This window comes from Salmo salar, chromosome ssa25 (genome assembly GCF_905237065.1).
Source record: "Salmo salar chromosome ssa25, Ssal_v3.1, whole genome shotgun sequence".
NCBI classification, from domain to species: Eukaryota; Metazoa; Chordata; class Actinopteri; order Salmoniformes; family Salmonidae; genus Salmo; species Salmo salar.
In genome coordinates, this window is record NC_059466.1 from 21531687 (window position 1) to 21544767 (window position 13081).

The 13081-nt window shown below is 41.4% G+C and overlaps 2 protein-coding genes across 2 annotated transcripts; both read right to left on the reverse strand.

Annotated features, from left to right (window-relative positions):
- Positions 1–1238: 1238 nt before the first annotated feature.
- On the reverse strand, positions 1239–2276 carry LOC106586359 (gamma-crystallin M3-like). The gene is made up of 3 exons (XM_014173556.2): positions 2130–2276; positions 1665–1907; positions 1239–1583 (listed from the first exon to the last, which is right to left on the reverse strand). Exons 1-3 carry the CDS (start codon positions 2139–2141, stop codon positions 1305–1307), a joined length of 534 nt encoding a protein of 177 aa, XP_014029031.1. The 5' UTR covers positions 2142–2276; the 3' UTR covers positions 1239–1304.
- Positions 2277–8133: 5857 nt separating this feature from the next.
- Positions 8134–9145, reverse strand: LOC106586360 (gamma-crystallin M3-like). The gene is made up of 3 exons (XM_014173557.2): positions 9011–9145; positions 8622–8864; positions 8134–8468 (listed from the first exon to the last, which is right to left on the reverse strand). The coding sequence occupies exons 1-3, from the start codon at positions 9038–9040 to the stop codon at positions 8175–8177; spliced, it is 567 nt and encodes a 188-aa protein (XP_014029032.1). The 5' UTR covers positions 9041–9145; the 3' UTR covers positions 8134–8174.
- Positions 9146–13081: the final 3936 nt, after the last annotated feature.

The following is a 13081-nucleotide window of genomic DNA, read 5'->3' on the forward strand; positions in this document are numbered from 1 at the left end:
TCTCTGCTGCCAATGACTGGAACGAATTGCAAAAATCGCTGAAGTTGGAGACTCATATCTCTCTCACTAACTTTAAACATCAGCTATCTGAGCAGCTTACCGATCGCTGCAGCTGTACACAGCCCATCTGTAAATTGCCCATCCAATCTCGTACCTACCTCATCCCCATATTGTTTTTATTTACTTTTTTTGCTCTTTTGCACACCAGTATTTCTACTTGCACATCATCATTTGCACATCTATCACTCCAGTGTTCATTTGCTAAATTGTTATTACTTCGCTACTATGGCCTATTTATTGCCTTACCTCTTTACACCATTTGCACACACTGTATATAGACTTTTTTTTTGTGTGTTATTGACTGTACGTTTGTTTATTCCATGTGTAACTCTGTGCTGTTGTTTGTGTCGCACTGCTTTGCTTTATCTTGGCCAGGTCGCAGTTGTAAATGACAACTTCTTCTCAACTGGCCTACCTGGTTAAATAAAGGTGAAATAAAAAAATAAAAAATGTTCTGTCCCTACAGGGTCATGTTTTGGGTCAGACACCACGTCATGTTCTGTCCCTACAGGGTCATGTTTTGGGTCAGACACCGCGTCATGTTCTGTCCCTACAGGGTCATGTTTTGGGTCAGACACTGTACTTGGTCATTTCACCTAAATAGGAATAAGGAAGGAAATACAACCAAAAATACAACAAAAAGTTAAAAATACATAAAATAACATTTAGCTACATTCATTAGATTTCACTGTATATAGACTTTTCTATTGTGTTATTGACTGTACATTTGTTTATTCCATGTGTAACTCTGTGTTGTTTGTGTTGCACTGCTTTGCTTTATCTTGGCCAGGTCTCAGTTGTAAATGAGAACTTATTCTCAACTGGCCTACCTGGTTAAATAAAGGTTAAATAAATAAATAAAATAAAATTAGGTAAAAGCTAAGCATTGATAGTTATATTACCACTTCCAACACTTTCCCCTACTCTTTGTTTTTTATCTAATCATGGGACTCTAGTTCTACTAAATTGGGCTCCAGTAGTAGAGTGATACTATGGTGTACCCTGCCTAATTTGGTGATTGTATTCAAAAGTAAAGAGTATAGGATCAATGGAGTTTCAACCACTCATGGAAAATTACACTTAAATATTTGAATCATGACAGAGCAGGACTGGACTGGTGAAAATGTGTTGTGTTGGGTAGCATTAGACTTTTGCAGAACAAGACAAAAAACTTGATATTAAATAAGAAAAACACATTTTTATTTAAAAATCAACTGTTTCATTGAACAAGTGGTCCTGTGAATTTAACAGGAGTCGGTGATCCTTCTGATGGAACTGAACTTCATTCCATTGTGTCCCTGCATCTCCCTGAGATTTCTGTGCTCTCCAGGCCTCATGTACATCTGCCTGCCTTTGTAATGGGGCTGCTCGTACATCAGCCAGTGGCCGTCCATCACGTTGCAGGACTGGCAGTCAGACATGCGGTAACGATCCTGGATGGAGTCACAGTCGTCCATCATCTCGTGCATCTGACCTCCGAAGTTCTCCTTCTCGTAGATCCTCATCTTGTAGTTTCCTCTGTGCTGTTAACATACATTTTGAACATGGGATTAGTTTATTCAAAACTTAAACTGTTGTCAGAGATGTGTCGTAGTGGTTCATACCATGGGGATATTACGGCAGGATCGGATGCAGTCATTGAAACCCATCATGCGCTGGTAGTCAGGGTACTCGCCCCTCCTCATGAAGTGCTGGTTTCCCATGAAGTCGGGGCGATCGTAGACCATGAAGCAGCCACTCTCAACCCTGCAGGAGTGACACCTGCTCAGGTGGGAGGACATGTCAGGGCAGTCCTGACTGGTCTCATAGGAACGCCCCTGGAAGTTCTTGTCCTCGTAGAAGATGATCTGCAACAAATACTCTTGCAATTAGCCAGAACAATACGTGACCAGAATGTGTTCAGAACTTTCTAGAACTTTCCCTTTTTTGTTGGTCACAATACAATGGCACACTGTACTTTGTATAGTGTTATTACTGTAAATACTGTACATATTGCTAATAAACTTAATGTATATACAGCATTAATCAGATAATTTGACCTCTAAACTTAAAATAACTGGTGAACTCACCTTTCCGTGCATGTTTATGGTTATTTTGAGCAATGCTATAGCTATGCTAGTCTGCAGCCTGTTTTATACCTGATGTGACATCCAAAGAATCTCCGGTTCCATTGTATTTAACACATGAGTCAGCTGCATGCTATGCTATGGTTGCTCCAACTCTTTGTTACCACAGATGGGAAAGGGTCATTATGTACAGTCAAACGGGGGACAAAATTTGAATTTCTGTCATTTAGATTAAAGTGTCTCTGGAAATATTACTGAACAAAAATATCAACCCAACATTTAAAGTTTTGTTCCCATGTTTCATGAGCTGAAATAAAATATCCCAGAAATGTTCCATACGCACAAAAAACGTATTTCTCTCAGATTTTGCGCATACATTTATTTACATCCCTGTTAGTAAGCATTTCTCCTTTGCCAAGACAATCCATCCACCTGACAGGTGTTGCATATCAAGACACTGATTAAACAGCATGAGCATTACAAATGTGCACCTTGTGCTGGGGACAATAAAAGGCCACTCTAAAATGTGCAGTGTTGTCACCCAACACAATGCCACAGATGTCTCATGTTTTGAGGAGCATGGATTTGCGATGTTGACTGCAGGAATGTCCAACAGAGCTGTTGCCAGAGATGTAATGTTAATTTCTCTACAAAAAGCCACCTCCAACGTAGTTTTAGAGAATTTGTTGGGGGGTGGCTGAGGAGTATTTCTGTCTGTAATAAAGTCCTTTTGTGGGGAATTGGTTGGTTGAACATGGCTCCCAAGTGGGTGAGCCTATGCCCTCCCAGGCCCACCCATGGCTGCGTCCCTGGCCAATGCACTGTATATACAGTATATACAGTATCAGTCAAAAGTACCAGTCAAAAGTTTGGACACACATACTTATTTTGACTATTTTCTACATTGTAGAATAATAGTGAAGACATCAAAACTATGAAATAACACATGAAATCATGTAGTAACCAAAAAAGTGTTAAACATATCAAAATATATTTTATATTTGTGATTCTTCTAGGTAGCCACCCTTTGCCTTGATGACAGCTTTGCACACTCTTGGCATTCTCTCAACCAGCTTCATGAGGTAGTCACCTGGAATGCATTTCAATTAACAGGTGTACCTTGTTAAAAGTTACTTTGTGGAAAAACCATCAAGCTGGCATGAAACTGGATCTCATGAGGACCGCCACAGGAAGGGAAGACCCAGAGTTACCTCTGCTGCAGAGGATAAGTTCAATATAGTTACCAGCCATAGAATTTGCAGCCCAAATAAATGCTTCACAGAGTTCAAGTAACAGACACATCTCAACATCAACTGTTCAGAGGAGACTGCGTGAATCAGGCCTTCATCGTCGAATTATTGCAAAGAAACCATTACTAAAGGACACCAATAGTAAGAAGAGACGTGCTTGGGCCAAGAAACTCGAGTAATGGACATTATACCAGTGGAAATCTGTTCTATGGTCCAATGAGTCCAAATTTGAGATTTCTGGTTCCTACTGCCATGTCTTTGTGAGACGCAGAGTAGGTGAAATGGATGATCTCCGCATGTGAGGTTCCCACCGTGAAGCATGGAGGAGGAGGTGTGATGGTGTAGGATTGCTTTGGTGGTGACACTGTCAGTGATCTATTTAGAATTCAAGGCACACTTATCCAGCATGGCTACCACATCCCATCTGGTTTGCGCTTAGTGGGACTATCGTTTGTTTTTCAACAGGACAATGAACTAAAACACACCTCCAGGCTGTGTAAGGATTATTTGACCAAGGAGAGTGATGGAGTGCTACATCAGATGACCTGGCCTCCACAATCACCCGACCTCAACCCAATTGAGATGGTTTGGGATGAGTTGGACCGCATAGTGAAGGAAAAGCAGTCAACAAGTGCTCAGCATATGTGGGAACTCCTTCAAGACTGTTGGAAAAGCATTCCTCACGAAGCTGGTTGAGTGAATGCCAAGAGTGTGCAAAGCTGTCATCAAGGCAAAGGGTGGCTACTTTGAAGAATATCAAATATCAAGTATATTTGTTTAACACTTTTTTAGTTACTACATGATTCCATATGTGTTATTTCATAGTTTTGATGTCTTCATTATTATTCTACAATGTAAAAATAAAGAAAAACCTTTGAATGAGTAGGTGTGCCCAAACTTTTGACTGGCACTGTATATAGTGCATTCAAGTATTCAAACCCCTTGACTTTTCCACATTTTGTTACATTTAGAGACTTGTCCGGAAGCCACTCCTGCGTTGTCTTAGCTGTGTGCTTAGGGTCGTTGTCCTGTTGGAAGGTGGAAATTTGCCCCAGTCTGAGGTCCTGAGCGCTCTGGAGCAGGTTTTCATCAAGGATCTCTCTGTACTTTGCTCTGTTCATCTTTCACTCGATCCAGAGTAGTCTCCCAGTCCCTGCTGTGAAAAACATCCCGACAGCTTGATGCTGTCAGCACCATGCATCACTGTAGGGGTGGTATTGGCCAGGTGATGAGCGGTGCCTGGTTTCCTCCAGACGTGACGTCTGACATTCAGGCCAACGAGTTCAATCTTGGTTTAATCAGACCAGAGAATCTTGTTTCTCATGGTCTGAGAGTCCTTTATGTGCCTTTTGGCAAACTCCAAGCGGTCTGTCATGTGCCTTCTACTGAGGAGTGGCTTCTGTCTGGCCACTCTACCATAAAGGCCTGATTGGTGGAGTGCTGCAGAGATGGTTGTCCTTCTGGAAGGTTCTCCCATCTCCACAGAGGAACTCTGGAGCTCTGACGATCGGGTTCTTGGTCATCTCCCAGACCAAGGCCTTTCTCCCCCGATTGCTCAGTCTAGGAATAATCTTGGTGGTTCCAAACTTCTTCCATTTAAGAAAAAATGTATTTAGTCAATTTTAGAATAATGCTGTAACGTAACAAAATGTGGAAATTGCGGACACAAATAGAAGCTCTAACAAGGATTATATTGAAAACACACTTTTTTTATTGAAAATGTTACAGAAGGGGATGTTTTCCATAAACAATTATTATCCTAACTTGCAACATGAGCCTCAATATAAATCACACCAATATTGCTAAAATTACATATTTTCATAATAATAATAATAATACAAATAATAATAATAACGAACCTAGCGCCACACTCTTACCAACTGAGCCACACAATGCCAATAATATGGCTGTGGAGGGTAATTTAAGTCTCTTATTTTTTTAATTATTTTTCAACAAATATATATATAATTTATTTTGTCTTTATTTGACTATTTTTCTCTGCTGGTTATTTGGAAAAAAGCTGTACATGGAATTACCATTTACACTATCTTACTCTGTTTATTGACAATTACCATGGCACCTTTGTAATTGAAGTTGTATAATGATGTAAAGAAAAGATTAAGTAAACTGTAGCAATATGTTTTAGTGTTTATTGGAGACTGGCTCATGTTGGAGACAAAGGTTGATTGGATGTTTGTGCAGTAGCGCAATGTGTATGATTAGCTAAGTTTATTCGCTCTACAAGTTGACTAATGCATTAGTGTTAATGTTACGAGAGAGCTTCTTGGTATGTTCTGTGTTGGTTGTCGAGAGAGAGAGAGAGAGAAAGAGAGAGAGAGAGAGAGAGAGAGAGAGAGAGAGAGAGAGCGAGAGCGAGAGAGAGAGAGATTCTCTGTATGTTTTGTTGTTGGTTTGTATGAATTTTTGTAAGGTATTTTGTAGCCGGTCCTGCTGATGTTTGTGTATGCCATAGGACTGTGTTTTTGATTAGTGAAATTGTTCACTTTAAGTTTGTACTATTATGTTTCATTTGTTCCCAGGGAGGAAGGGGAAGGCACCTTGGGAGTGCTTAGGCAAGAGGCCTGCGGGCATACATATATCCGTAGTATGTACTATGTCTATGCACACTAGGTAAGACCTGGGCGGACCATCCCCTGTATTTTGGTTAGTGCACCAGTTGGTGGAAGTTAGGTAAATTGTGGGTAGGTAGGAGAGGGGGCTCTTTAACTTTTACTTTCTTTGCTTTGGTTCCGTCTAGCCCCTTTCCCCAAATTACCGTGTGAAGGAGGAAATAAATTCCCTGTTAATGGAAATATATTCTTCCTCTGTCATCCTTACCCGCACCTGCAGTCACATACCTCTTTCACTCCACGGGGAGTTGACTGTAGCAGGGTGTTGCGGTCCCTCCAAGAGGCGTGTGTAGCAGTTAACATCAAAATCCTTCTTTATCGTCTAATTGAAATGCTTTCTGGCAGTCAATAAGTAATACCCATAACAGCATTTAGTTGGCTTTATGGTATAGGGTACAAGTTCCAACTTCAACTGTAAGTTTACATACACTTAGGTTGGAGTCATTAAAACTCGTTTTTCAACCACTCCACAAATGGAACAAACTATAGTTTTGGCAAGTCGGTTAGGACATCTACTTTGTGCATGACACAAGTAATTTTTCCAACAGTTGTTTACAGACAAATTATTTCACTTATAATTCACTGTATCACAATTCCAGTGGGTCAGAAGTTTACATACACTAAGTTGACTGTGCCTTTAAACAGCATGGAAGATTCCAGAAAATTATGTCATGGATTTAGAAGCTTCTGATAGGCTAATTGACATCATTTCAGTCAATTGAAGGTGTACCTGTGGATGTATTTCAAGGCCTACCTTCAAACTCAGTGCCTCTTTGCTTGACATAATGTGAAAATCAAAAGAAATCCGCCAAGACCTCAGAAAAACATTGTAGACCTCCACCAGCCTGGTTCATCTTTGGGAGCAATTTCCAAATGCCTGAAGGTACCACATTCATCTATACAAACAATAGTACGCAAGTATAAAAACCATGGGACCACGCAGCCGTCATACCGCTCAGGAAGGAGATGCGTTCTGTCTCCTAGAGATTAACGTACTTTGGTGTGAAAAGTGCAAATCAATCCCAGAACAACAGCAAAGGACCTTGTGAAGATGCTGGAGGAAACAGGTACTAAAGTATCTACATCCAGAGTTAAACGAGTCCTATAGCGACATAACCTGAAAGGCCGCCCAGCAGGGAAGAAGGCACTGCTCCAAAACCGCCATAAAAAAGCCAGACTACGGTTTGCAACTGCACATGGGGAGATTGTACTTTTTGGAGAAATGTCCTCTGGTCTGATGAAACAAAAATACACCATCCCAACAATGAAGCATGGGGTGGCAGCATCATGTTGTAGGGATGCTTTGCTGCAGAAGGGTCTGGTGCACTTCACAAAATAGATGGCATCATGAGAATGAGAATGATGTGGATATATTGAGGCAACATCTCAAGAAATCAGTCAGGAAGTTAAAGCTTGGTCGCAAATGGGTCTTCAAAATGGACAATGACACCCAAGCATACTTCCAAAGTTGTGGCAAAATGGCTTAAGGACAACAAAATCAAGGTATTGGAGTGGCCTTCACAAAGCCCTGACCTCAATCCTATAGAACATTTGTGGGCAGAATTGAAAAAGTGTGTGCAAGCAAGGATCCTACAAACCTGACTCAGTTACACCAGCTCTGTCAGGAGGAATGGGCCAAAATTCACCCAACTTATTGTGGGAAGCTTGTGGAAGGCTACCCGAAACGTTTGACCCAAGTTAAACAACTTAAAGGCAACGCTACCAAATACTAATTGAGTGTATGTAAACTTCTGAACCACTGGGAATGTGATGAAAGAAAAACAAGCTGAAATAAATCAGTCTCTCTACTATCATTCTGACGTATCACATTCTTAAAATAAAGTGGTGATCGTAACTGACCTAAGACAGGGAATTTTTACTAGGATTAAATATCAGGAATTGTGAAAAACTGAGTTTAAATGTATTTGGCTAAGGTGTATGTAAACTTCCGACTTTAACTGTAAATGTTATTCAAATCTTTCTAGTAACAATGCCAGGAAAACAACTATTTGAAATAGATGTGTGTGAATGATGATGATGAATGTGCCTTTAACATCAGTTTTTTCCCATATCTAGATGTAATTACAAAACACCAAAATATTGAAATGATGCAGCACACTCAATTTCTACGGATTACCAATCACTTTTATTTGGTCAACACAAAATATCTAGCACATATCAGTGATACGCCTCATGCTCATGAACCTCATGCCACCGCTCATGCCTCCCATTCCCATGCCCATATCCCTGAAGTTCCTGTACTCTCCAGGCCTCATGTACATCATCCTGCCTCTGTAGTGGGGCTGCTCATACATCAGCCAGTGACCGTCCATCACATTGCAGGACTGGCAGTCAGACATGCGGAAACGATCCATGATGGAGTCACAGTCGTCCATCAGCTCCATCATCTGACCTCCGAAGTTCTCCCTCTCGTAGATCCTCATCCTGAAGTTTCCACGGTGCTGTTATTTGGGAAATAAAAATATTTTAAATAATTACTGACTACACCAGACTGTTGATAAGCTCACATGGCCAATATGATTTGTGTGATTATGGACTTCACACAGCTACTTCTAGTGGGACTGTTACAGCAGCCTGAAAATCATATGGCTTACCATGGGGATCATGCGGCAGGACCTGATACCATCGTTCATTCCCATCATACTCTGGTAGTCTGAGTACTCTCCCCTCCTCATGAAGAACTGGTTTCCCATGTAGTTGGGGCGCTCGTACACCATGAAGCAGCCGCTCTGAACCCTGCAGGATTGGCACCTGCTCATGTAAGAGGACATGTCAGGACAGTCAGAGCTGCACTCATAAGAGCGGCCCTGGAAGTTCCTGTCCTCATAGAAGATGGCCTGAAAACACAAGGTATTTATTTATTATTTCTCAATATATAATTCAATAAATGCAACAAATATAAGAAGCTTTGAGTTTTGAATGTAATGATCTAAAGATAATATAGAGATGAATGTATTGGAAATCATTTTCTAATAATGCTTACTCTTCCCATGTTCATGCCGGTGGTGGTCATTGTTGTTCACTGAGTTGCTGTGCTGTTGCTAAACTGATGTCCTGTCTGTGTTAACCCTTACTTTTATACCTGACCAAACCCAAAGAATCTGTGGGCCCCATTGTGTAAACCCCTGACCCAGCAACATAGTATAGAGGCCTATATAGTGCTGAAGTACCATAGTCATGTTTCCACGTGACTGGGTCCCTAGAAGACTTAAAAAGCCTTTTTTCATTGTGGAACAGGTCCCACAAAACCTTTAATAGAAACAATAGACTGTGGCAGTGACACTCATTGCATACATACAGTGTATTCGGAAAGTTTTTAGACCCCTTGACTTTTTCCACATTTTGTTACGTTACAGCCTTATTCTAAAATGGGTTGAATAGTTTTTACCCTCATCAGTCTACACACAATACCCCATAATGACAAAGCAAAAACTGTTTTTTGTATGCAAAGTTATATATACATTTCATCAGACCAGAGAATCTTGTTTCTCATGATCTGAGAGTCCTTAGGTGCCTTTTTGGCAAACACCAAGTGGGCTGTCTTGCACCTTTTACTGAGGTGTGGCTTCCTTCTCGCCACTCTACCACAAAGGCCTGAATAGTGGAGTGCTGCAGGGATGGTTGTTCTTCTGGAAGATTCTCCCATCTCCACAGAGGAACTGGAGCTCTGTCAGAGTGATCATCGGGTTCTTGGTCACCTCCCTGACCAAGGCCCTTCTCCCCTGATTGCTCAGTTTGGCCGGGCAGCCAGCTCTAGGAAGAGTCTTGGTGGTTCCAAACTTATTCCATTTAAGAATGATGGAGGCCACTGTGTTCTTCGGGACCTTCAATGCTGCAGACATTTTTCGGTACCCTTCCCCAGATCTGTGCTTTGACACAATCCTGTCTCGGAGCTCTACGGACAATTCCTTATATAGACAGGTATGTGCCTTTCCAAATCATACCCAATCAATTGAATTTACCACAGGTGGACTCCAATCAGGTTGTAGAAACATCTCAAGGATGATCAATGGAAACAGGATGCACCTCGAATCAAATCAAATGTTATTTGTCACCTGTGCCGAATACAACAGGTGTAGACCTTACAGTGAAATGCTTACTTACAAGCTCTTAACCAACAATGCAGTTTTAAGAAAAATTTGAGTTAACTAAAAAATACATAAGTAAAAAATATAAAATAAAACTAACAAATAATTAAACAGCAGCAGTAAAATAACAAAAGTGAGGCTATATACAGGGGGTACCGGTACAGAGTCAATGTGTGGGGTCACCGGTTAGTTGAGGTAATTGAGGTAACATTTACATGTAGGTAGAGTTAAAGTGACTATGCATAGATAATAAACTGGGAGTAGCAGCAGTGTAAAAGGGGGGGGGGGGGTCAATGCAAATAGTCTGGGTAGCCCTTTGATTAGCTGTTCAGGAGACTTATGGCTTTGGGGTAGAAGCTGTTAAGAAGCCTTTTGGACCTAGACTTGGCGCTCCGGTATCACTTGCCGTGCAGTAGCAGGGAGAACAGTCTATGACTAGGGTGGCTGGAGTCTTTGTCAATTTTTAGTGCCTTCCTCTGACACCGCCTGGTATAGAGGTCCTGGATGGCAGGAAGCCTGGCCCCAGTGATGTACTGGGTTGTTCACACTACCCTCTGTAGTGCCTTGCGATCGGAGGTCGAGCAGTTGCCATACCAGGCAGTGATGCAACCAGTCAGGATGCCCTAGATCAGTGGTTCCCAAACTTTTTATAGTCCTGTATCCCTTCAAACATTCAACCTCCAGCTGCGTACCCCCTCTAGCATCAGGGTCAGCGCACTCTCAAATGTTGTTTTTTTGCCATCATTGTAAGCCTGCCACACACACACACACTATACGATACATTTATTAAACATAAGAATGAGTGTATGTTTTTTTCACAACACGGCTTGTGGGAAGTGACAAAGAGCTCTTATATGACCAGGGCACAAATAATAATAATCAATAACTTTGCTCTTTATTTAACCATCTTACATAACAAACCTTACTTGTTCATCGAAAATTTGTAAATAACTCACCACAGGTTAATGAAAAGGGTGTGCTTGAAAGGATGCACATAACTCTGCAATGTTGGGTTGTATTGGAGAGAGTCTCAGTCTTAAATCATTTTCCACACACAGTCTGTGCCTGTATTTAGTTTTCATGCTAGTGAGGTCCGAGAATACACTCTCACATAGGTACGTGGTTGCAAAGGGCATCAGTGTCTTAGCAGCACGATTTGCCAAGCCAGGATACAGCCCAATCCAGAAATCTGGCAGTGGCTTCTGATTAAATTACATTTTCACAGAACCGCTTGTTGCAATTTTGATGAGGCTCTCTTGTTCAGATATTGGTAAGTGGACTGGAGGCAGGGCATGAAAGGGATAATGAATCCAGTTGTTTGTGTCATCTTTTTTCGGGAAAGTACCTGCGTAATTGCGCACCCAACTCACTCAGGTGCTTCGCTATATCACATTTGACATTGTCCGTAAGCTTGAGTTACTTTGTACACAAAAAGTATACAATGATGGAAATAACTGTGTGTTGTCCTTGTTAATGCAGACAGAGAAGAGCTCCAACTTCTTAATCATAGCCTCAACTTTGTCCCGCACATTGAATATATTTGTGGAGAGTCCCAGTAATCCTAGAATCAGATCCCAGATAGGCCAGTCGTGTGAGAAACTCGTCATCATGCAAGCGGTCAGACAAGTGAAAATTAAGGGCAGTAAAAAAAACTTTAAGCTCGTCTCTCAATTTAAAAAAAACGTGTCAATACTTTGCCCCTTGATAACCAGCGCACTTCTGTATATTTTAAAGCATTACATGGTCACTGCCCATATCATTGCATAGTGCAGAAAATACACGTGAATTCAGGGGCCTTGTTTTAACAAAGTTAACCATTTTCACTGTAGTGTTGAAAATGTAATACAAGCTGTCAGGCATTCCCTTGGCAGCAAGAGCCTCTCGGTGGATGCTGCAGTGTAACTCATATAATTCAATGGCTTGTGAAGCAGTAATTGTTTCAAACATCTCCTGCCATGTCACTGATACATTGTGAAACAGTGTTGTTGGATGAAGACATTGTCTATATAGTTTTTTGGGGCCTTTCCCCCAGCATTGTCCCAGCCATATCCTCGGCAACAGGAAGAATTAAGTCCTCCACAATAGTATGGGGCTTGTTTGTCCAAGTCACTCGGTAGCTCACCATATAAGACGCTTCTAGACCCTTCTTATTAATGGTATCTGTTGCTTTTACACATGTCTTACTACACGAAAGTTGTCTTAATTCTCGCTCAAAAAGACTCCTGTGGCTTATTTTTCAAATTGGCATGTTTTGTTTCTAAATGTCTGTGCAAGAGTGAAGGTTTCATCGAGTTGTGAGATAGTACTTTTGCACTTTTGCACATACTGTGTGTATATTGCACATACACACCCACTGTGGCTGAGGAAAGGCACTACTCCAAATATAATTGAACCCCAAATCAATGTAGTTCTCATCATATTTGTTCATATCAGTGTCCATGCTAGCTGGCTAACAACAAATGTAGAATAACTGATTCTGGCATTGGATGTGCTCGTGCAAGCAGAAGAACTTGTGTCGTCAACAGGTGCAGGTGTAGTACTGCTGGTAGTAGCAGTACTACCAGTAGAGCTGGTATGTGTCTCTATGGGCCTTACTAATATATTTTTTATTTTTTTATAAATGTGAATTACATTTTTATTTGGCATACCCCCAACAACATTGTACCCCAGTTTGGGAATACCTGCTCTTGATGGTGCAGCTGTAGAACCTTTTGAGGATCTGAGGAACCATGCCAAATCTTTTCAGTCTCCTGAGGGGGAATAGGCTTTGCCGTGCCCACTTCATGACTGTCTTAGTGTTTTTGGACCATGATAGTTTGTTGGTGATGTGGACACCAAGGAACTTGAAGCTCACAACCTGCTCCACTACAGCCCCGTCGATGAGAATGGGGACGTGCTCGGTCCTCCTTTTCCTGTAGTCCATAATCATCTTGTTTGTCTTGATCACATTGAGGGAGATGTTGTTG